We start from the raw sequence: 25,849 nt of genomic DNA, 5'->3' as shown, positions 1-25,849 counted from the left end.
GTGGTGGTAAAACTATCCTCAGATCTCATCTTCTGTAAATACACTGTGTGGAATTATTTTCACTTCATAGTTCTTGTTTAGACGCTCACGCCTCGCGTTAGAATCTCACCTTTTTACATTTATTCATGTGTGACTAAGGCTGTACAAACTTTGTGCTATTCGCCTCTCAGGTTTGGCCTCTGCCCTACCTGACTGGCATTGTTCTCTTTCCAGGGTGTTGCCGCTGATAAACAACAAACCTCCTCTGTGGAGTAACTTTACGTCACACTTGTACTGAAATTAGGGTATGAAATTTTTTTAAAAAGTGCATTAAATTAGTGGATATTGTTCCATATCGATGTATTTTTGTTGCAGAAATGGTCTGATGACACCAAACACCTGCAGATCTAACATTTCCATTAAACAGATCAACTCAAAACACCCAATTACTGTCCAGTTGTTCAAACTTTGTCCAATTGTTTGATCGTGTTATCGTCAGATATCAAACTGGTCGTGACTGAAATCTGTTGAATAAATAAGTTTGTGTTTGTTTTTTAGATTTCAACATGTTTGTCTGATCAGCTCTCCAAGAGTCAACAGATCAGTGCTGGATTAGTCGAATGCATGAGAATCAACTTCAGAGTGTGAGATTATCCATGAAACACACAAGATTGTTTGTTCATGATAGATGGAGTCCAGCATGGTTGGTGTGAACTTGACCAGGACCACCACAGTGAACGCATAGTCCTGACAGTGAAGCACGAAGGTGGAGGTATGACTTCTCACAGGACATAATAATAAAAACAAACCTCTTTACAAAGAAATATTCAGGAATCAAAAACTCCCACAGTGACAACTCCTTTTTCCTGTAATGACAGTCGAAAACACTTTAATTCAACCAATAAGGATTTATTTCGTAGAACATTTTTCATAGGGCGAATCAGTATAAATTAAACAGACCTATAAATTAAAACTGGTTAGCAAATGCTGCTGGCTAGCATGCTGAAAGATCATGTTGACAAAACAAAGCGTTTCACCACAAACTGGAAAAAAAACAAAGCAAGAAATGGAAGAAAACGCTATTCTACTCCAACAGAAATGACTTTACAGACTCACTTTTTCGGAGTTCTAGATAAAATTCTGTTAATAAGTGATGTTTGCCCTCCAAAATTAACTGTACTCTGTATAAATAATCTCCTACATTTCATCTGGAAACAGTAGTTTAATAGTAGTCAACATGATGACCTGCTGGCTTTGAAATCTTTACGAGGAGAATAAGAAAAGGTCGGAGCAAACACATGAAGCAGAGCAGAGCTGAAGTAACGTTTAAGTGTGTGGTGGATAAAATCCTGTCTTTAAGCTGAGCTGCTGATTTAAGGAACATCTTGCCTGTTTTAACTGTCGCGATCGACTCTGCTGTGGACAGGAAGTAGACAGAATTGACTTGGACCTCAGCCTGGTGGTGTGGAGAACGTACAGTAAAGATGTGATCCTGGGTGAGTCCTCTTCACAACACCATCCCTCCACCCATGATCTCCATCCTCTGTTGAGAAAGACGGGGATAAAGTCAGTGTGAGCTCTTCTGAAACATCAACAAGAACGTTCATGTTTACATCAAGCTGATGGAGAGGAAATACACAGACGTCTGCCACATACAGAGCTGTGGAAAAAGTATTTGCCCCCTGACAAAAATCTTCTATTTTGGCATATTTATCACTTAAATGTTCCAGATCAAACTAATTTTAATGTAAGACAGAGATAACCCAAGAAAACACACAATGCAGTTTTTAGAACGATGGATTCATTTATTGTCCATCTTGCCTTATGTGAAAAAGTAATTGCCCCCTTAGCTAGCAATCTACCAAATTCATTCATCATTTGGGTTCAGTTTCTCCATCCACACTCACATATGATTACTGCCAGGCTTGTTGAACCTAAACATCACTAAATAGAACCTGTCTTCATTGTTTTCATAGTTTTTGATTTTAAATTCAGCTGCCTAAAGCAGCAAAAACATGAATTTCAGTCTCCTGTAAGGATATTTTAAATGGTTGGTGCCTTTTCCTGATAAACAACTTTCACTGATATTATGGGAACTAAAACAACTACATACAATTAAATAATAAACCAGATGTACTGTATACAGAAGAAACACAATATAGTTTCTGCTAAACTGATTCTGAGGTGAAACGCATCAACATCTGGAAGGATCCACTTCTTCAAAATGATTTCTTGGGGGAAACCTGGATTTTGTTCACCATGTAAACTGAACTCTGCTGTTTATTTTGAAGAACGGTGAAACAAATGCTGTTGTTTTAGATCTAACAAATTTAGACTGTGTCTATTTCTTTAACATGTACAGACATTTAAAAAAAAAAACACCATTATAGTGCTTCTTCCATGGTCTTCTGAATCCCAGTTCAAAACATAAAGTGATAAAATGAGCCTATCCTGCCCTCTACTGAGCGAAACAGAGTACTACAGCAGGTTAAAGACCCCTCATGAAGATTTAGGAGACTACAGACTTGTCAAAAACTCAAAAAACGTGAAAAACTTGATTCTTTAATGAGTAATTAAAATGCACACAGATGGGATTCTGTGAAAAAAAATCAACTAATGTTATTTTTTAGTAATAAATAAAAGTGTGAAATGTGGAATTTTGACAAATAAAAATCTGTTACTTTTAGGGCCTCGCCAAATGAGTTAAAACAACTCACTCAGTCTACGTCTGTATTTTGCAGTAAGGTGGAGTTTAAATCTGGTTTCAGTGGTGAAAGTTTCTGAAGTTCCAGAAAAAATGAAAGTTCAGAGGAAGGATTACGGTCAAAAAATGGAAGTGGTCGAGGGTGAAACAGTGAAAAGTAACCAAAACACTGAGATAAATAATGATGAAAACTAAAGCTTGTGTTATGGGCGGCTCTGTGCAGACGAATCACATGATTTTAGCAGCCACGCCCCCTCACATGACCCTTCTCAAGTCACACACCTCCAAACTTTTCTAACTACACAGACGGAGACACACTGAAAACTGGCAGAAGAACAGGAGCTCCTAGCAGCAAAAGTTCAGAAATACAAGCACTTAAACAATTCATCGCACAGAGATCACCATGGTAACCAAGTTATGAACAATTCATGTTATGAAAATAAAACTAACTGCTGAAGTACAACTAATCGGTAAAATGCCATGTCGTAAGTGGTGTAAACGATGGCAAACTTCTTCTACTCCAGTTTAGTACCAGAGTAGACCAGGTAGACGTGTGTTTGTGATACACTGCCCCCTGCAGGTTGGGAGGAGTATAAAACCACACATGGTCTCTCCAGTGCATTTCCAAGTGTCTCATTTCCACGCAGCTCGTTCGGGTGCAAAGCAGAACCCAGCCTTTACACTACAAAAACTCATAATCTTACCAAGTCTGTTTGTCTTATTTTTAGTCAAAATGTATCATCCCACTTGATTTAAGATAAATTCACTTCACAAGAGACATTTCAGCAGAATGGAGGGACTTGTTTTAAGACAATGCATCTTAAATATCTTGTTAAGTCAAACAATCTTGAAATTATTTTGTTTTGTATTTTACAAGAAAAAAAGGCTTATTTTACTTTTCATACATTTTTCAAGCTGAGCTGTTATTTGTAGAAGCTACACAATCTGGATTTAAGAAATAAACTTCACTTGATTCAAGTCGATGCGTTTTATTGGAAAATCACCAATAATTTCATATTGTCAAGTTTGCTAATGTGTTGCTGCAAATTCAAAAATAAACTGTTAATTTCAATACTAGACTTGTTTACATGGTGTAAAGTTATTTATAAATGAGGGAGGAAGAACCATGGTCATATTTACAACTAATGTATTTTCAACCAACTGTATGCAGATGAATCTTAAAATGCTTAAATCACACTTTTTAATTTTGTTTCAAGGACAAGGTGTTCTTAAATCTAGAGTCATGTCACTGTTATACAACCTAAAATAAGTAAAATACATCTTAAATTTAGTACTCAGCATGAATGTTTAAAAAGCAAACGTCTACTTTTGAGTTATAAACAGCTGCTTTGGGCATAGCTGGCTTCCCCTAAAACACAACAAATGCTGTCAAAACACGACTAAATATCAGGATTTCTAGCTAACTGTGAGAAGACATTATATCTCTAAATGCTTAATCTTTGTAAACTTATTTCAAGTACAAGATGGTCTTAAATCTAGAGATACACTAGAATACAACTGAAAAAAGTTTAATATATCTCAAATTAGGAGGTTACATGAAAGCAAAACATTTTTTAGTGAAAAATTACTATTTTTTAGCATGTCTGGCTTATTTTAAGACACCTACACTTGACATTTCTGGTAAAATATAGTTTAAAGTAAGTTTCCTCAGATAATTTTAAGATCTCAATATTCTAAATATAATACCTTATTTAGAGAAATCTTACCAAGACATTTTTCACTTGTTCTATTGGCAGATTTTTTCACTTATTTCAAGGTAAAAGTTCCTTGAAATACGTTTTCTTTTTCTTGTTTTGAGAGGAGCATTTTTTCCAGTGTAGTGTCAGACTTTTTGCATGAAACACGGATCAGCTTGTTTCATGTAAACTTGGCATCATGATTAAATCTCTTCACCTGGGAGCCAGAGTTCAACATTTCTACGTTAACTTTCACGGAGTTTAGAAAAGTCTACTGTACCTGGGGCGGGTCTATGAAAGCCAGCCAATCAGACGAGTGTGTCGGGAGCAGCCCCATTGACTGACATTTATAGATGGCCAACGCTGAGCCCAGGAGGTTCCCCACCAGGTAGACCAGTCCCTGCAGCCACTGCTGACTGGAGCTCTCCAACAGCTTGAAGGCTGAGAAACAACAGAACAAAGACGTGAATGGAACAGCAGGAGACTTAAAACGGACTCTACAACCACAGAAACAAGCTGGATACTCACTGGCAGACATGGACATAAGAGCCTGGATGGGCCTCCAGGCCATCATGCAGACCATCATGATGGGGAAGATGGAGATGGTGTTGCCCGACATGTACATGATGAACAGGTTCATGGGGATCTGCTTCAGGGGCCCCAGGGCCACATCCCAGCAGCGCTGTTCAACAGGACGACCAAGGAGACTCAGGTTCATTCCAAGATTCTTATTTTATCTACATTCAGCATGGATTAATCTTTAAGGAATTATAAACACAAGAAATGTCCTCATTGAAGATCTCTAATGTTCCCCAAAAGAAATCTTCTATTTTTACATATTTGTCAAAATTAAATGTTCTAGATCATCAAACTGATTTCATTATGACACAGAGATAACCCAAGAAAACACTAAATACGATGGATTCATTTATTGTCCAGTCCATCTTGCCCTATGTGAAAAAGTAATTGCCCCCTTAGCTACAATCTACCAAATGACCAAATTCATTCATCAGTTGGGTTCAGTTTCTCCATCCACACTCACATATGATTACTGCCAGGCTTGTTGAACCTAAACATCACTAAATAGAACCTGTCTTCATTGTGAAGTAGCTAAAGGCTCTGAAAAAGCAGCACATGATGCCACAATCTAAAGAGATTCAAGAACAGATGAGGAACAAAGTCATTGACATTCATCAGTCTGGAGGGTTCCAAAGCCATTGCTGAGGCTCTGGGACTCCAGAGAACCACAGTGAGAGACATTATCCACAAATGGAGAAACATGGAACAGTGGAGAACCTTCCCAGGAGTGGACCAACCACCAATACAACAATTACAAAACAAAATGGAAAAAATACAACCCTGACTGCTGCTGGAAGCCTATTTAAAAAGAATCGTATCTGAAACAGTGAAACAGTCGTCACCTTCTCCACCAGGTTCTTGTCGGTTTCCTGGATGCTGGTGTCGGGGACGGGTTTCTCAGAGTAGCCGATGGGGTAAACGACGTCTCCCTGACCGCCCTGACGGTCGCCACGACTCCTGCAGCACAGAAGGAAAAGAAGTTTTTATCGATGACTGATTGCTTTAATGAGCGACGTCTTTTAATTAAGTTATGTTAAAGCAGGACAAGAAACGTAAGTGTCTGTCTGCACATACAGGAAGCTGATAGATAGATAGATAGATAGATAGATAGATAGATAGATAGATAGATAGATAGATAGATACGTTATTAATCCCATGGAAAATTCTACACTACTGTTCAAAAATTTGGGGTCATCCAGACAATTCCATGTTTTCCAGTAAAACTCCCACTTTTATCCATGTGCTAACATAATTGCACAAGAGTTTTCTAATCATCAATTAGCCTTTTAACACCATTAGCTAACACAATGTAGCATTAGAACACAGGAGTGATGGTTGCTGGAAATGTTCCTCTGTATCTCTATGGAGATATTCCATTAAAAATCAGCTGTTTCCAGCTACAATAGTCATTTACCACATGAACAATGTCTACACTGGATTTATCATTCATTTAATGTTATCTTCATAGAAAAAAAGAACTGCTTTTCTTTCAAAAATAAGGACATTTCTAAGTGACCTCGAACTTTTGAACGGTAGTTTAAGTGTCCAGTTGCAACCACACATTTGGCAAAGCAGCAAAGAACTGAAAACATAATACTAAAACACAATTTAAGTAAAAACTAAGAGCTAAAGACACTACAAATGGTTAAGAGCAATCCTAAAAAGATACATAAATAATAGTGATAATATATAATTAAAAACCCAGGTTCAAAAAGTGCATTAAAAGTATGAATTGTTATGGATACTGAGACTAAGACCTCAAAATTTACAGTATAAGAAGAAAACGTATTATCTGAGTGCTTGTATTTCCATCAGAAAACCACAGGGTGACCTTTATCTAAACTACCAGTCTAAAGTTTGGACACACCTTCTCATTCAACGCTTTTTATTTATTTGTATTATTTTCTACATTGTAGATTAACATGGAAGATGAACAGTTTTTTTGTTTACAACATAATTCCATATGTATTCTTTTATAGTTCTGATGTCTTCAGTATTAATCTAAAAGGTAGAAAAGAATTAAATAAAACCACTGAATGAGAAGGTGTGTCCAAACTTTTGACTGGTAGCGTGCAAATCAGGCAAAATTAAATTTAAAATTATGTTTCCTGCTCAAAGTTTCTTTTCCTTTCCGCCTTAAACAGATGGGGGTGGAGACTGACAGATAACCTCAATAAACTCTCACAGTGTTGCACTACCATCAGTGTAGATAGGTTGATTTTAATACATTTTATTTAACTTTATTTCATTTACAGTTGCGCTGTCAAGTTTACACACCCTGGTAGACTTTGTACAACATGCACCATTCTTTAGTGAATGATCATAGGAAACGCATCGGAGCGACAATAAATAACTTTGTCCGACCAAAAGTTTTTCCATGATCAAACATATTTTCTGAAAAAAAAAAAAAGTGCAATATTTCACAAATTTTGCCTGTAAACTGTATTTGATCCTTTTTTAAGAACAAATGCGAGAGAGAGACGTCTCTTCTGTTCCTCTGTATGTCCTGGAAATATCGAGAAACTGATAATAAAAATCTTCTATTGTGTTCTAGCTGATGATGCTCCAGTTAGACCACGAGGCATCACACATTCTCTATGGACTTCCTTGTTGGTAAATTGTGTCACTGAGGAGAAACACACGTCGTATCGATCAGTTTTAGACCCTCTCCAGTTAAAATCAAGGTTTATGTGCTAGAGGAGTCACATTTAAGTCATTTTACCGCAGGAAGGAGCTTATTAACGCTCAGCTTGGACACACAGAGACGTTTTAGAGGTTAAAATCCCGATGTTTTTATTGTCCAGGTGTGTTTACCTGGTGTTGCCCAGACTGAGCTCCAGGGCCCACTTCATCCTCCGGGCCCCGCCGCCTCCTCTCGTCGACAGAGCACCTCCTCCTCCCTGTCCCCCTGGAGACGCCATGGCAACCAACTGTACTGCTGGACCTCAGAAATAGAAAAGAACCTGTAGAGAGAAGAAAAAAAAAAAAAAAGTTTTTAATAGCGCCGGCTCAAAACACGAGAACGTAATAAAAGCTATTAATCACTTCATAGTAGATTTTCAGATGCAGATACAGCATAAAGGATGGAATTAGTTTCTGAACAAGTTCCTATTTTCACTGTGCCCAAGGTGTCATTTAGATAGAATCATGTCTGACTTCTTTGTTTTATGTAATGTGTCACTGTGAGAACTGACAGTTATTTTGTCTGCATTTTTCATTGCTGTGATGATAAATAAAATCATCTTCTGGGCATTAATGTGGAAAATATTTGCCTTGTTTTGCTCATGCGTGCTGGACCGGTATAAACTATAACAATCGCTTCATCTGTTTAGTTTGTCTGAATATAAAAATATCAGACTTGTGTTTTCCAGCTGTAAACATTTGTAGTTTTTTAATTAAATAAAATGTCTTCAGCCTTATAGCTGACAGCTAACGGTTTATGTGACACAATTTGGTTAAAGACAAAAACAACCAGCAACACAGAGATTATTGATCACAGTCAGACTATTATCAATGAGTAACAACTAGAATTTCGACAATTTAAACATAAAACTTGTAAATTAAAAAAAAAAGACAACTCGATGTAAAGCAGGACGCTGCTAATCAGCTCAAACACAACGTTTAACATAAAAAGCCCAAAACATCGTCATATTAAAGTTTATGTTACCTTATAGAAACATTCACAACGCTGCTGAAGATGTATTTTGTCGATATCTTTTGAGAAAAAGAGAGAAAATTAGCTTGAGGGCGACGAAAAACTCGACTCCTCGTCGCTCGATGCTTCCGGGGCACGCCGTGATGACGTATTACGCTGTCGCCATGTATATGCGTCATGTCCCGATTTCTTCAAAAAAATAAAATAAAAATAAAAATAAAATAAATGAAACGAAATAAAATACAATGAAATAAATTAAATAAAACGGAATTAAATCAAATGAAATTAAATGAAATTAAAAGAAATGACATGAAATAAAATTAAACAAAATTGAAATAAAATAAAATGAAATTAAGTAAAATAAAATAAAATAAAATGGAATTAAATAAAATGTTATGAAATACAATAAAACTGTATGAAATTAAACTGTATTAAATAAAATAGAATGAAATAAATTAAACTATTGAGAATGGAATTAAGTAAAATAAATAAATATAAATAAATGAGATTGTGTGAGATCAAATGAAACACAATGAAATTAGATGAAATGAAATAAAATAGAATTAAAATTTTATGACATAAAATGAAAGAAAATCAAATCAAATCACATCAAATTGAGGTTACAATGAAGAGTAATTTAAACAACATTATTAAATAAATAAATAATTCCAACGAAATTAATAAATGTGACATTTGAAATAAATCAGTGGTGAAATCATGAAATAAAAATAACTTGTCACAAAATATATACGGCATAATGAAATGAAGATCCCCTGAAATAAATTATAACTATAAAATACTCTTTGTTAAATAAATGTCTAATTTATTTGCCAAAATTCAGTTCAAATCCATATTTATTAATTTAGTAGGATTTTTAATATATAAATAAATATTAAACACGAGACATTCTATATGTGATACCAGATAAAATTTTCTGAATAATAAAATGAAAAAAAAAAATCTAAATCATGTTTTGAAAAAGTTTAAAATGAGTACTAATTATCCCTTAAACTGTTGTAGGTCCGGCAAAGAGGCAATACTTCTATTTTTTTGTATGTAGTATTATTACTATTATTATTATACTTATTATAGTATGTAGTATTACTGTATCATTGAGAGTCCCCTGTATTTTCCCTTTTACATTCAGTTTTTCTGCAAATATTTCTAGTAGTATTATTTATATCACACATACTATATAATTAAGAGTAATCCATGTATAACAGCTGAATGATTTCAACACATTTGTGGATACATTTCAATAATAAATGACACAAATACAAGAAAACTAGTATGAAAGCATTTATTATCTGGGACATTTTCCTTGTTGGTTGTTACATTAAACAACCTGTCAGCTGGTAAAGTTCAAACATCTGTGTGCAGTCTTTACTGTCAGTTTAATGCGATCTATTATATACAGACGTACTGACGGCTACATCCAGCAGTGCAAACTGAGCTGTACAGTGTGAGAGCGTTATCAAGGCACAGTAAACTGAGGGGTATTTGTTCATAAGGCACATTTAAGGTGTGTAAATATTGCTGCTCTGGTAATTCAGCTGATTGTCATGTTTGTTTTACATCTGAAGCGACAGCAGCTCATTCTCAGGTTGTGATCGAAATATGGAACGTCCAGATAAAGACTTTTCATCTTGTCCTGCTTTGTGGAAAAAGTGCAACAGCTGCTGTACTGGTGGATGCGTAGGTCTGAGAATCACAAACCAAGTGTGAACAGGAGCAGGAAGCTGAATAATCGTGTTAACCGGCTTTAAGAGTATTTTACATTAAGCTGGAAACAAGTGATAAACAGATGTTGGTCACAGTGATAAGGAGGCTCACAATATTGCTAAATGCTACATTTAGCCACAAAAGGCATTGTTACGTACGGAAAAGGTGCTTCTGTTCACAAGAAAACATCAAGAAACTTTGTAATGAGATGAAAGCTGCCGGGATGAGTCTGTTTAAGAGCCTCTAACTGCTACAGATTTTTAATGTCAAACACCGTATCTAACTCCAACATATCCTTCATTATGGGATAGCGCCAGACCTAAATGTACGTCTTGACAGATGTGTTTAAATAAACTGTAGCTGTCATGTTAGATCTAAGAGTCACTGAGCGGTAAAATAAATATACTAACTTGGATCATGAACAGTATTTGTAGGAATGTTTTCATCTTCCTCGTAGCTCATGATTAGCCCCGAGTCTGCTGGAAAAGAACCACCGCTGTGACATCTCTGACTGGGGATTTAGGTGTTATTGAGACAGCTTCGTCATCCACCCCTGGGACGTCCTCACTGGTTTCCAGTTTGAAGGATCACTTGTAGAGGCTGAGCTCAGGACTGTGGTACAGACACATGTAGGAGTCGCAGAGCAGGCGGCGGACGGATTCTCTCAAGGAGGCCGAGTCGACCCTGCTGAGCTCCTCCTCCGACAGGCTGAGGTAGCGGCCCACCTCCGGACAAGCTTTAACCCGGGGAACGTTGAAGCCATTCTCCCCACCTGCAGGACACACAGAGGAACAGTGCTTGTGTTTGCTGAAATACTTGAATCCAGAAGTTGAATGACTTTTTTTTTGTTGTTTTTTTTACCTTCTCTGTCTGCCATACTGTCAAAAAACAGCCAGTCTGTGGGGAGGGGTCCGTGCTTGATGAAGCTCACATAATGGCTGGTTTCTATGCAGGTCACAGCAAACAGAGACATCCTCTGCCGGGTGCAGTGCAGAGGACCCGACCACGGACCTCCTGGGACACCGATGTTCACCGGGCTGTGGGACGCCCTCTTCCTGTGACTGTGGACCTGGTCGTTGATGGGAAACATGCACAGCGTCGGAGTGTAAAAACAGAGCACCGGAGGGCATCACATCCTTTATTCATTTAAACTCACAATCACTGTTGTTCAGCCACATATGGGCAACAACAAATAACTAATCCTCATGCTGGATCTGTCTATACTGCCTGGTAATCATACACAATAAATGAAGCTGTGTTTGCAGCATCAGAGGTTTAATTTTATCCCAAATAAATAATATTGGGAATCTCTTGGTTGTTTTTTTAATCTTCCATTTGGTCATATTGTGTCTCTTTAGGTTCTTTTGCATCTAGGTTTTGTCATTTTGCTCGTTTTCCATCAAATTCCGTTCATTACATCTCATTTTATGACCATTTTGTGCATCTTTCAGTTCGCTTTTGTCCCACTGTAGGCGTCTTGTATTTGAATTTGGTGTCTTTGTGCATATTTTGATTGTTTTGCATCAAATTTTAGAAATTTCATGGATCTGCTGCCTTTCTTCCCCTCTTTTGGTTGTTCCGTGTCTGTTTGTGGTCGTTTTTCTGCCTGTTGTGCTCATCTTTTGGTCATTTCACATCTAGTTTTTGTCATTTTGTGGCTCTTTGTTGCCATCTTCTGTCTTATTGTGCAGCTGTTTTGGTCATTTTCTAGATATTATTTGTCATTTTACATGCTTTTGTTGTCATTTATGTCTAATATTGATTGTTCTGGATCAGTTTTTTGTTTTCCTGTTGGTGTCTCATTGTGGTCTTTTATGCCTCTTGATCATTTTGCATTTTACTTTGGTCGTTTTATGTCTGATATTGGTTGTTTTATATCATTTTACAGCAGTTTTCAATATCTCTTTGTGGACATTTTAAATTTAACTTTGTTCATTTTGTGTCTATTTATGGTCGTATAGTCTCTTTTGGTTATTTTGCACTCGATTTTTTTGTCGTTTTATGTCCAGTATTGTTTGTTGTGTGTAACTTTTTTTTTAATGAACCTTTGCAGCTTGTTATTGTTGCACAATGCAACCACATAGATAGATAGATAGACAGACAGACAGACAGACAGACAGACAGACAGACAGACAGACAGACAGACAGACAGACAGACAGACAGACAGACAGACAGACAGACAGACAGACAGACAGACAGACAGACAGACAGATAGATAGATAGATATTGATAACAGAGATACAGATACATCGATATAGGTATAAAAATCGGTAAATATAGAGATAGGTATTTCATTCATCCAATTGGGGAAATTAAAGGTCTCCAGTAGCTCACAGTAGCTCACACATGCATTTGTTTTGCAAATCGTGCTGGTCGAAGAAAGAGTAATAAGGAGCATAAAATGCTGGTATTTACAAATTGTGAACAAATTGCTGGCATTTGCAATATAAGTAGAATAAAAGTAGAGTGTTACGAGAGGAGCTGTAAACTCAACGTTGACAGATTATCATCTTCTAAAGTTTCTGGGGTAAATATTTGTGGGTTACAGTTCCTAGCAGTTGGTAACATAAACAGTGGCATTCATTGACTTGATGAATATCTCTGTTATTTGTCTAATACGTCTGCTGGTGGATATTTCTAACTATCGGACTCTTCAGCAGCTAAATGCTCCACTATGTTCAACCGCTCGTCACTAACTGTGTCTATCTGTTGTTGGATGAGCAGTACAGTGAGTTTATCAGGACATTTTCTGATCTGTGACAAAGAGGCAAAACTGTAAAATAGTGGCCATGAAAACCAACAGATCCAGATGGAATATTAGCTCAACTTCTGCAGACTACTTTGTCTTTTTAACTTGAAAGAGGAGGCTCCTTACATGTCTGGCTGAACATTAGTAAATGAAAGGCTACCTGTGTGTTGCAGGTGTGGCAGTACTGTTTTAGACGTCCAGGGGTGATGTCTGGATCTTCGTAACACTGCAGACACTCGAACTCAGCGACAGCCTGACAGATACTGCACTGTCTCAGAGCTACACAGGATGAAGACAGCAGGGAACAAATGAAGACACAGTCAGTCAAAATGGAAAAACATACGGCTGTAATACTACAACAAGAACTGACATGAACCTACATAATTAAAACTAAACCATAATTGTATTGAACTGAAAATAAACCTTAATGTACACAAAGTGAAGAAACAAACAATGATTCAGCTAAATATAATAACTGTTCTTACTATCGTCCAGCAGGTCTGTGATGTCCAGGCTGAGGGAGGGTAAGATGGCATCAAACATTTTGAAATCCTTTCCAAACCTTGGCATGAGCAGTAAGAGGCAGGATGGAGCCTGATGTGGAGATCAATGATCAATACACGCGATCTGAATATTATCATTTATTTATTTATTTTTCAAACGTGGCCAGCGTTGAACTCTTACCTCTACAAACTTGAGGCCGGCGTGGAGGAACGAGGACTCCAGCAGGGCCTGGACGCTGGCGACCCTCATCCGACTGGACGACGGCGAGGAGAGGGGGATAGGGGAGTGGACTGGGGAGAGGGGTGAGGGTGAGGAGGGAGACGGGGGGAGGGTAGGTGGGAAGAGCTGGTAGAGGTGACACTCCTGAGGCTGCTGAGTCGTTGACCTGAGGGAGATGAGAGGAAGGGGAAGGGAAGTTCAAGTTTTGTTTTGGCTCAATGCAACACAATGTCATATCTACCACTAATCTTGTTATTTAGGTTAGTATTTTGTGGTCTTACTGGGTCAAAGAGGTGACCCAGACTGAAAAAACAGACTTGTATGAAGCAGTGATTGCAGGTAGGTAGGTTGGCTGGAAGGTAGGTAGGTTGGTTGGAAGGTAGGGGCAGGTAGGCTGGAAGGTAGGCAAGTAGGTAGATAGGTAGGTATAGGTAGGTAGGTAGGTTAGTAGGTTGGTGGGTGGGTAGGTGGGTATGTTGGAAGGTAAAAAGCTAGATAGATTTATCTCTAACTTACAAAATACAAAAAGGTAAATGTTTCCATGATGGTTTAAATGTAATGTGTTATGCAAACTAACAGCAAGTGCCACTGTTACCTCACACAAGAATGCAGGAAATGCAGGAGAATGACTGTGCTGATAACTTCCCACCACTGCAACAAACATTCATATCAAAGAACAACCTGTGTGTGTGTGTGTGTGTGTGTGTGTGTGTGTGTGTGTGTGTCTGAAACTCAACAAATAATTCCCCATGAGAAACTATGTCAAACCACAGCCCTGCTTACTTTGAGCCTGCAGACAAAAAGGGGTGGCGACGTTACCTGATCTTGAGGAGCGGCTCGACTCGGAGGAGCTGGAAAAGCTTGTTGAGGAACTCCTCGGGATCTGTCGGACAGATGAGCAGCGTGACAACATTCTTCAGTCTCACCAACAGTGTCTGGTGTTACAGAAAGCTGATGGAGGGGTAAAGATAAGAATGCAGAGGCAGCAACACTTTCACACTCGTACCTTTCTCCTGGTTGGTGAAGCCAGTGTCACTGTTTGCAGCTTCCAGCAGTCGCCTCAGAGCCATGGTCTTACTGGCACACACATAACCAAACCTGACAAACACACATGAACACAGAGACTTCAGAAACATACTGAAAACAGGCCAACACCGATGCGCACATTCATAGCATTTTTCAGGGATTATGACTGATTGGGTCAAGTTTACAGCTTTGGTTAAAGTTTCAGTTGATAGTCAAGACCAAAACCTGCCACCGATTCAGTCGAGTTATTTTTTTCTTTGCCACAACTGGAAAGCCAAACTTATAACATTTAAGCACAATAGCAGTAGTGGTATCTTAGCGTTATCTATCATCATTAAATAGTGTTACACCTGTAATACCTGCAATTACAATAGGAACGTACTGTTAAAAAAGATTATTATCACATTACAGCGATTTTCAAGTCTCTGCACTGGCTGACTGTCTCTTTCAGAATGTATTTTAAGATCCCTTTATTAGTTTATAGAGTTCTTGATGGTTGTTGCCTTTGTAATTAAACCTAAATCCAAAATGAAAACATACGGCGAGGCAGCATTTTACAGCAGAAGATCTGACGGGCAGCAGAAAGTGTTGATATTTTTTAAAGGAAACTCAAGAATCTACCTTTTAAGCCAGACTTCAGATTGATTTGATAGATTTCATTTGTTTGTTACTCTTCTTAGAACTATTTATTACCTCTTTATTCACCTATTTACATATTTTAATCTATTTAATGCACAGTTTATTACTATTTCAAACTCTTTTCTTGTCCTGTTTTTATATATTTTCTATCTATATCTCAATTTTAATATTAGATTTTTTTATTGTAGTTATTTATCTTGGTTATTTTTACTTTATTTTATTTCTTTTTGTATCATTTGGTGTTTCTTCATTGCATGCGTTATACAGGACAGTGTTTCCTGTGTTTTAGAGTCCTTTACTGATAACCTGACTGTAGGGTTTGGGGTTGTTTGGACTGTTTTGTTGCATTTTTTAATTTTTATTAACTGTACACCACGTTGTGTCGCATTTTTGTTTGTATGAAAAATGCTATATGAATGAAATCTGATTGATTGATTGATTGATTGATTATATATATAGAGAGAGCCAAAAGACGTGCACACTCACCTTCGCAGTGGGTTTACGATCTCACAGCGCAGCAGGTCCTGAGCTTGAGCAGCGTTTTGGTCGGTTTCAGGGTCTGAAGGCCAAAATAGCACCCAGTCTGCTGAACTGCAGCAGGAGAACAGACTGGACAGACACACAGACATGGAATAAAAATGAAAAAAGAACCAAGATTTTTTTGTGACGATCAGCGTTGGTTTGTCTGTCTGTCTGTCTGTCTGTCTGCAACATTACTCAAAAATGGACAAACGGATGATCCTTTAGTTCAGGGGTGTCAAACTCATTTTAGTTCAGGTTCCACATTCAGCCCAGTTTGATCTCAAGTGACCAGTAAATTCACAGCATAATAATCTATAAATAACCACAACTCCAAATTGTACTTACAAAATATTCTGAATTTCTTAAGAAAAGTAAGTGCAATTTCAACTATTTTTGCCTAAGTTTGTCATTTAACACATTGCAACTTACAGATCACCGTGTATCTGGAACTTAACAATGTAGTATTTTACTGTATGATCAAAACAACTTATCAAGATCTAGAAATTATTTAAAGTTTATGTGCATTTCTACATCTGTGTAGAAATCCTGGCTACCTGAACTGACACACTATTAACAGAGAAAGTCAAGTTATCCACCTACCTTGTAAATGTGTAAAATTTATACACAAAAGTTGTGGCAGTGTATGAACAATAGGGGTCCATCAAACCAAACTGTGTTGACTTGAAGCTGCTCACTAACATTATATAGCTCAATGTTCAATGTTTTCATTTCTGTTGTGTATTAATCACGTTATTTTTCCGGACATTGGACACACTGCAAGAGATTTACAGCGACGATCTCCTCTGTAAGTCTGGATTTCCCTGGATTTTACCTGAACAGCGTGGCGTCCAGGTAGCAGGAGTTGAGGTGACCCTGGATGCCTCTCTTCCAGCCCTGGTAGAGCTCTCTGGCCTCGTCGCCGTCCATTGGAGGAGTGTGTTCCTCCACCCGCTCACTGCCCCACTCTGCAAAGGCTGGCAGCCACACAGAACAAGAGGTTACATACTGAAGGGTACGGATACGCTCAAACCTGCAAGAACACTCTGACTGTATGAGGTGTGTAGATACATAATAACATAATAATGACTTTATTTGTATAGCACCATTCAGAGGAACATTCTCAAAGTGCTTAGTGATAAAAGAGGAATAAAAGAGTACTTTATTGGAAGGAGAGTCTATAAAAGTGGGTTTTAAGAAGTAATTTAAAATAATTTACTGATTGGGTGAGCCTTATCTCCTCAGGCAGGTTGTTCCAAAGCAGAGGGGCCCTGATGGAGAAAGCCCAGTCACCCTTGGATTTAAGCCTCAACTTTGGAACAACTAGGAAAGACCCACTCAAGGATCTAAGGCTGCTGTAGGGATGTACGGGGTTAGCATGTCTAAAATATAGCCAGGGGCAAGACCCTGGCAAGCTTTAAAAGTGATCAGTAAAATCTTAAAATCAGTTCTAAAATGGACATGGAGCCAGTGGAGGGAAGCTGATGTCGTCTGTTAAAACCAGTAAGAAGCCGAGCTGCTGCATTCTGGACCAGTTAGAGGCGGGAGAAGGATTTCTGTGGAATGCCAGATAAAAGGGAGATGCAGATATCAAGATGGGAAAAAATGAGGGCATGGATGATTTTTTCAAGGTCTGACCGAGGGAGGATTGATTTGATTGGTGGTTCTTATCTGGAGGAAGCAGGATTGGATGACTTTGTTGATGTGGGAGGTGAAACTGAGGTCAGAATCAAATAGGATGCCTAGACTTCTGGCTTTACATTAGTGGATGTTGGCGGTGAGGCTGTTGTGGGGATTTGAAGGGTTGAACAGTATGACTTCAGATTTGGAGTTGTTTAGTCCTAAGAAGTTTTGTGCCATCCAACAGTCAGATGCTAGGCTTTCAGCAGGTCTCAGCCGGAGGTATATCTGTGTGTCGTCCACGTAGCAATGAAAAGAAACATTGTGACGCATGATGATTTGACGGAGCCGGAGCATATAAATAAAGAATAAAACTGGGCCTAACATAATGTTTCACGCAGGTAGTCAGGAGTCGACTGATTGACCAAAGCAAGCAAGTCTGTAGGACAGCACTCTTTCATCAACGTAATATCATACAAATCAAGAACATCTTGTGCATCGTTCTCTTTGTATTGTTTGTTCTCCGTCTGCTATCCTTCCATCCCCCTCATCCCCACTTTCACCCTGAGCCTGGTTCTTTCCTGAGGTTTTTCTTTTGTCCCTGTTAAATGTTTTTTTTTGGTTCCTTCCCACCGTCGCTCATAGGGAATCCAAAGGTAACTGGATTTTTGGGTTTTCTGCTCTGTGTTTAAGATTTGCAAGGTCTGTAAGCGCTGTGAGATGACATATGTTGTGAATTTGGGCTATATAAATAAAACTGAAATTGAACTTAAATAAATTCTTCTAACCACAGGTCCTTCATTCCTGCTCACCGATAAATTGTCTTACTGTGAAGGATGAATATTCTGGACTTTTAGAATACCCTGTGCTATATACTAGACTATATGCCACTACGACTTACATAAAATCTGTGCAAAACAGATAATAATCTGTGCAATATTTCCATTCATGAAAGAATCTGTGCAATCATATTATTGCTTTAATTAAAACTGATGTATATCTTGGTATATTTTGTGTATTTTTTATTTTTGTTACATGTTTGTACTATCTTTGCTGCTGTAACACTGCAAATTTCCCAATTGTGGAGTTAATAAAAGCTTATCCTAATGTGTGTCTTGAGTATATGATATATCGTCATCTTCCTAAAATAATGGACCAAGTCATTTTTTGACAAAAGTTATTTTTTTTGCCTAAATCCTCTCCTCATAATGCTGGCCACCTCTGGAAAATCACCTACATCTTCAGTTGAACATATCATGCGATTCTACCCCCTTAGTGTAACGGCCTAGGTCAAGATTCAGTGTGGTGGGTGTGGTTCAGTTTTTTTGTGTTTCCTGAAAAACCTGAAAAAATGACTTCGGCCGTTATTTTAAGAGGGTGTCGATATTTTCTTTCCTGTCTTCTTTGGCGATGATGGATGCCGTTTCTTCTGGCTATTAGGTTCAAGAATTTGCTCCACCTTCCCATTTGCTTGAAGTGCCGTACATTCACAGAACACCTCTTTGCATACCTACACGTCCAGATAGTAATCGTATTTTCTTACCTATAGAGTTGCATCGCTCCACTTGATTGACAGGCGTCTCAGGAGCTGGGAACCTGGAGTCCCGCCTACAGTTGCGAAGTTTGACGAACAGTCCCTTGTTGGCCGGGCAGCGGAAGTGGCGTTCCCCGAGGTAGCTGCCATCTGTTCCAGCAGACAGCTCCTGGTCCTGGAACCAAAGCAGGACAGATTTTAAACTCAAACACCTACTAGATTGTGCATGTCAACATACATTGATCCTTTTTTCAACTTTAATATTAAAGCAAGGTAGACTTCTAACCAATTTCCTCCACACTGTCAGCTCAACAATACTGAAAATGTGACTCATCTGTTGAGAGCCTTCATCGGCAATCAAATCCACAACGAAATCCATTTTTGACAAAAAATAACGTGGCAAAAACATAAACCTGTGCTTTGCTTATTTTTAGGTTAAATTAAGACATTAATCAGAGCCGAAGTGTTACAAATCTCAATATGAAACTGCAATTTTTCTACCGTTTCTACTATGAGCATTCATAAAAGTAGACAAAAGAAGCCATAATTTAATTTACCACATGTCAATTATGGAGAAAAAACAGTTTTTCTTTAGGAATGTCAGATAAATTAACAAACAGAGTTAAAATGTTTACAGTAATAGTGAAAAAGCTGCAAAAATAGCCTGTATTTCTTCTTTAACCTGTAGCTGGTTATAGGTGATACATTGCCTGTATTTGACTCAGTGGTTAAGGAAGGTCGAGGGTTTAACAGCATCAAAAAATGGAGATAACTTAGGTGTCAGTAGTCTTGAATTTGTCTCCAAAATAAAAGACCGAAGACAGGAACTAATGTACCATTTTGGTGGTAAGATGACCCATTTAGCAGCTGCACCTTAGCTGATGGGCCAATTGACTGTACCTTAAACTACGACTATAATAAAACTCTTTATTACTCAATACGATTAATCAATAAACACTGAACCTGTATTTACCAGCTCTAGTCCTGCCACTGGCTCTAAGACGCCACTGATCCGTCCAATCCAGCGGATGACCCCGAACAGTGGCGGGTCGTTGACTTCAACCATCGACCCCACCTCTAGGTCGCCTCCCAGCCCCGCCTCTCCATCCTCCCCTGCAGCTTCACCGTCTTCAGGACCCTTCAGCGGTGACGGAGGGCTGTGGATGCCGTTCGTGTGCTGTGGCGGGTCGTCAGTGGTGGGCGATGTCGGGCTTTGGGGTTTGGGAGGTGGCAGAGGGGGAGGCAGCAGGGGCTTCTGGGGGGGTTTGGGTGGAGGTAAAGGAGGAGGCTTCAGGACTTGCTTAGGTGGAGGCATCAGGGCGACTTTGGGAGCAGAGGCAGGTGGTGATATCGGGGTTGACTTAGTGACTGGGGGCATCGCCGGCTTCAGGATGGACTTGGGAAGTTGGTGAGGAAGGTTGTGACGGTGGGATTTTGGTTCTGAGGATAAAGAAATGGAAAAAAGTTAGTAGTAGTTGAAAAAGTATTTCTTCTATTGTTGCATATTTCTCACACTTAAATGTTCCAGATCACCAAACTAACAATTATAACATTTATATTTATTGAATATTAGACAGAGATAACCCACAAAAAAAACACAACGTCTGAACTCAAGAAAACAATGAAAGATGTCAGAAACACAACAAAGACGAGAGTAACTTCATCATTTACTGTTGTGATATATGGAAGCTAATGTAAATAAATAGAAATTAGCATCTGTTGAAATGTGGTGCTAGCGTAGAATGCTAAGGATCCCATTGATGGAACAAACCAGTCAGTGTTGGATGGAAACAAACTGCTTCCTGGAGGTTCTGATCCTTAAATACAGAATTACCACCACAATGGACATAAGACCAAAAGGAGCTGGACTTCATGATTTGATAAGTACAAGGTAAAAGGGGAAGAAGGACTGAAGGAATCAGATGGATTGAAGGTGTGATCAGAGAAACACACAAGTCCCTAACAGAGCTATGTGGAGCTACACAAGACAGATAGAGCCGGAATTAATATCTGAACCAGTTCAACAGCTGACTTACCTGAGGAAACCTTGTTCACCGGCAGCAGGAGTCCAAATGTGAGAGAAGGTACGTGGCAGAGCTTCTCTCCTTTGTAATAACCATCCCAGTTACCCACAGGAGCGTCCTGTTATTTACAACACAAGGTCAAACACAAAGCTGCATCTAGAGAAGGAGTTAATGTTCAGTCAGTGTAATGTTGTTTTACAGTCAGGTCTATCAATATTTGGACCCAATTTTTAGCATTTCGGTTCCACCACAATGGATTTGAAATGAAACAATCAAGATGTGCTTTAAGTGCGGGATAGTAACCTAGATAGTTCACAAAGTGTTAAATCTATAAACTAAATAATGTAGCTTTAAAATTACTTTGACTGTATTTTTGATACTTAGTCATTATCTTTTTCTGATTACTGTATAATGAGAGAGATGATTCACCTGGTTTGTTTTCAAACTTGGCCAATAGAGGCTGATTCGGCTTCGAATTGGTAATTTTTTTACACTTCTACAGACTCTACTGGGTGTTCAATTGAAAGTCCTGGTTCCTCTTCTTCTCCATAGAAGATCATGTGTTACATTTTATTAAAATCAGTGAATGCAAATGTGAAATAATATCCTCGTATTATCAAGGCAACAGCGAATAATCAAATCATGTGAGCGGTAGAGGAATAACAACACACTTTAGATGTTGTCTTGGACGGCATCTAAAGTGTGTTGTCATCCCTCCACCAGTCACCTGATTGGGGTGGAAAAACCCTCAAATTAAAGCTGAAACTCTGCACCTAGAGCTAAGATACTTCAAAATGCTGAGCCAGACTCTCATGTCCTCAGTTTGATCTACTGACCAGAAGGACTCCGACGTACATTCCCGAGGAGGACCGGCCAGGCAGGGGGCCACAGAAGAGCACCTCCCCGGAGTAGACGGTGTCCTCCATGGGGAAACACACCCGCTGGCCGGCGTGGAAGGGCGGCGGTGACGCCGGGCCTCGGACGTGGCCGTGAGCCGCGACGGGTGCCGACTCTGCAGTGCGCGGGAGGATGCCGAGGCCGTGAGGAGGGCTGCCGGGTCGATGCTGCTGGAAGCTGATGTGCCGACCGTGCTGCTGCTGTTGCTGATGATGATGATGATTCGGACGCTCGTTGTTGCTGTGGTGTCCGTTGCTGGGGGGACCGTTGGCGCCGCGGTGGTGGTCCCGGTCTCGACCTCGCTCGTGTGCGTCCGAGTTGCCGCTGCGGGACCAGTGGCGGAGCCGGACGTGGCTGATCGGGAGGAAGAGGGCGCAGGCTTCAGGGCAGGTGAAGAGTCGGTGGCCTTTATAGGAACCGTTGCTCACTCCTTTACCCACTGATGAACCCTGGAGGACACAGGTTAGCGTGTTAGCTGGGATGTTAAGAGGAAAGTCAGAGTTTTCACTGTCAGGGAGGCCTTTAACCTGCTAGATCTCCATGGTAACTGATGCTATGGAGCTAGATCTCCATGGTAACTGATGCTGTGGAGCTACATCTCCATGGTAACTGACGCTGTGGAGCTAGATCTCCATGGTAACTGATGCTGCGAAGCTGGATCTCCATGGTAACTGATGCTGTGGAGCTACATCTCCATGGTAACTGACGCTGTGGAGCTAGATCTCCATGGTAACTGATGCTGGGGAGCTAGATCTCCATGGTAACTGATGCTGCGAAGCTGGATCTCCATGGAAACTAATGCTGTGGAGCTAGATCTCCATGGAAACTAATGCTGTGGAGCTAGATCTCCATGGAAACTAATGCTGTGGAGCTAGATCTCCATGGTAACTGATGCTGCGAAGCTGGATCTCCATGGAAACTAATGCTGTGGAGCTAGATCTCCATGGAAACTAATGCTGTGGAGCTAGATCTCCATGGTAACTGATGCTGCGAAGCTGGATCTCCATGGAAACTAATGCTGTGGAGCTAGATCTCCATGGAAACTAATGCTGTGGAGCTAGATCTCCATGGAAACTAATGCTGTGGAGCTAGATCTCCATTGTAACTGATGCTGCGAAGCTGGATCTCCATGGTAACTGATGCTGGGGAGCTAGATCAAGTTCAACAGTTTTATTATTGATCAGTAAAATAAATACATTAACGTACGTTTAAGAGTTTTCTACCAGCATTCCCGCAGTAGCAGCTTTTTGCCGCTATATATTTTATTTTCCTCATTGTTCTCCATTAAAACAACCTGTTGACTGAAGCAGCTGAACACCATCGGCTCATTTAGTGCAGAAGAACCAACAGACGACGTGTTAAACACCCACTTTTATGGGAACAGAGATTGAACAGAAAGTTGAAAACCCTCTTCATAATTCCTGAAAACTCTGACTGAGTCAACTCACACACATAAAGTCTGGATACATTTAATTTCTTCATACTTCAGCTCTAAGGTTTCCTTTATCTCCAGCAAACATTCTTACTGCTGCAGAGGATATGAAACCCCATGTCCTACGCTTGTGTTTGTTATATGTTTTGGGGATGTCCCGATCAAGGCTTCTTATTTTCCAACACTCTTTTTTTCCTCTATATACAAGTATAGAAAGCCTAAAACTCTCAGAATGGTGAGAAGGAAGCAAAAGAAGAAGCTGAAAATCAGTAACACCCAGCGGAGCTGCAGATTTTGGTAAGAATTCTCTGCAGGTTCATGACTATAAGAAGCAACCACGTGCATAAACAGGAAACCGTGTAAACCTACAGATTAATGCCCCGATAAAGCAAATAGTTTGACCTTGAGCTGGACTCCAAAATACACAGCGCTGCTCCCTCTGGTCAGCGGCCCGATGTACTTGAGTTCTGCCTCCGCCAGCTCGTCCGGCTGCCCCATTTGGACCCACAGCGGGGTATCGACGGGCAAAGAAGCAAGGTGCTGCAGCTTCACAGGATTGTCTGAAAAACACAAGAATAAACTAAACAAATACAACCAGCGACAGAGACAGGAAGTAACTGATTATGGCTGATTAGAGGGAGGATTCTGGTAAACAATCTGGCTGAGCATCACATTGTTATTCGCTTCAAATTCACAAATCTGAATCCTCTAACATTTTCTGTACTGAAGACTAGCTTTGAGGAATAGAATATTCACTAATAAATAACTTCATCATTTCCCATCTATAACAGCACTAAATAATTAGCAGCGCCTCACTCAGAAGTTTGAGACGAGCGTCTGGATCCGCCACCGGCTCCAGCAGACCACTGAGCTCCGTTGGGACTTCAAGCAGGAGCTTCCTCTCTATTCTCACCATGAGGCCATTGTCTAACACCTGCAGGAAAAACCATGAGGTTCAGAGAGAAGACAGCAGAGGAGAGGATAGGAGATGACCATGATGGGAAATAAACAGCAGAGGGTGACTCAGCCAAAGCCAAAGGAATGGACCACACAAGAAAAACACAATCTGTATAATTAAGGGAGATTCCACAGGAACGCAACATGAAAGACTTCTCCGTCCTCTTTATGGGTTCAGAATGAAGCAGTCTTTTATCTTTCAGGTCATTACAATGTTAAATGAGTCAGTTAATGTTGATTCACAGAAACATCCACAAATATTTGGACACAGTTTTCAGCATTTCAGCTCCATCGTAATGGATTTGAAATGAAACAGTGCAGATATGCTTTAAGTGCAGACTTTCAGCTTTAATTTGAGGGTATTTACATCCAAATCAGGTGAAAGGTGCAGGAATTACAACACATTTTAGATGAGTCCTCCACCTTTTTAAGGGACCAAAAATAATTGCACAACTAGTATTATTATAATTTTCTCAATTTTAACTGTATTTTTAACACTTGTTTGTTGTTTTTTTCTGATTACTGCACAGCGAGAGACAATAAAAGCTACATTATGGTATTATCAGAACAGCTAATAATCTGAATAATTCTTAAATCTATAAACTAAATAATGCAGCATTTAAACATCTGATTTGGTAGTTGTTTTTTTTTTTTTACACTTTTACACACTCTATTGGTGTTAAATGGAAAATTTTGCTTCCTCTAAATCAGACAGAAGATCGTGTGTTAAATTTTATGCAAATCGTGAAATGCAAACGAGAAATAATACCTTGACCCAGGGGTAGTCCCCTCTGGTCTTGGCCAAATCTTGCTCCTGGCACATAAACCCCCGCTGCAGCCGAATGGTTCCGTCCAGCTGGTCCTGGAGCTTCAGGTCGGTCGAGATCAAGAAGGTTTTGGGGGGGCGCCGCTTCCTGTTCTGCTCATACGATCCTGACATCTTAAACGAAACTTTACGCGTAGCTTCGTTACAGCTGAATTTAAGACTTCATTTTTCTAGAAATTGAAGAAATATAAATCATTACAGAGACGACAGGAAGGGGAAAAAAGCGTCGGTGTACGTGACGTGACGTTAGCGTCAGGTAGGACAGCTAGCAATTTAAACTTTCTTCATTAACGCTCAAACTGGAGTTCGTTAGTGAAGAACCGTATAAAGAAGAAAAGCGACCTTTCTGTCATATTATCGACTAAGAAACCACACAGGTAAAAGCTCGTAATTGTCCAAAAGAAACTCACCAACTTCATTAACTTCGGCCGTCAACATTTTAACGAGCTCCGCTTCAATAACAAACCGTGAAGCCGGAAGCGGGTTGACTGACAGCGGCGGGGCCAATAGCAAGTGAGAAACGAGGAGCGGAGGAGGCGCCTAAGCCAATCAGAGCGCTTGTGGGC

General features: G+C 39.6%; 2 protein-coding genes across 2 annotated transcripts; both read right to left on the bottom strand.

Moving 5' to 3' along the window:
* Positions 1–867: 867 nt before the first annotated feature.
* emc4 (ER membrane protein complex subunit 4) lies at positions 868–8,762 on the bottom strand. Its single transcript, XM_023295073.3, has 6 exons — positions 8,627–8,762; positions 7,774–7,922; positions 5,802–5,916; positions 4,909–5,062; positions 4,661–4,821; positions 868–1,522 (listed from the first exon to the last, which is right to left on the bottom strand). The coding sequence occupies exons 2-6, from the start codon at positions 7,878–7,880 to the stop codon at positions 1,487–1,489; spliced, it is 573 nt and encodes a 190-aa protein (XP_023150841.1). The 5' UTR covers positions 7,881–7,922; positions 8,627–8,762; the 3' UTR covers positions 868–1,486.
* Positions 8,763–9,900: 1,138 nt separating this feature from the next.
* Positions 9,901–25,788, bottom strand: si:cabz01101003.1 (ubiquitin carboxyl-terminal hydrolase CYLD). Its single transcript, XM_023295068.3, has 17 exons — positions 25,694–25,788; positions 25,227–25,453; positions 24,317–24,434; positions 23,903–24,060; positions 22,008–22,517; positions 21,184–21,289; positions 20,121–20,587; positions 19,157–19,322; positions 16,829–16,970; positions 15,961–16,083; positions 14,816–14,907; positions 14,629–14,692; positions 13,771–13,975; positions 13,572–13,680; positions 13,247–13,365; positions 11,198–11,405; positions 9,901–11,108 (listed from the first exon to the last, which is right to left on the bottom strand). The coding sequence occupies exons 2-17, from the start codon at positions 25,395–25,397 to the stop codon at positions 10,924–10,926; spliced, it is 2,943 nt and encodes a 980-aa protein (XP_023150836.2). The 5' UTR covers positions 25,398–25,453; positions 25,694–25,788; the 3' UTR covers positions 9,901–10,923.
* Between the last annotated feature and the right edge of the window lie 61 nt (positions 25,789–25,849).

Source organism: Amphiprion ocellaris, chromosome 23 (assembly GCF_022539595.1).
Source record: "Amphiprion ocellaris isolate individual 3 ecotype Okinawa chromosome 23, ASM2253959v1, whole genome shotgun sequence".
Lineage (NCBI taxonomy): Eukaryota > Metazoa > Chordata > Actinopteri > Pomacentridae > Amphiprion > Amphiprion ocellaris.
This window is presented reverse-complemented; position numbering and strand designations above follow the sequence as displayed.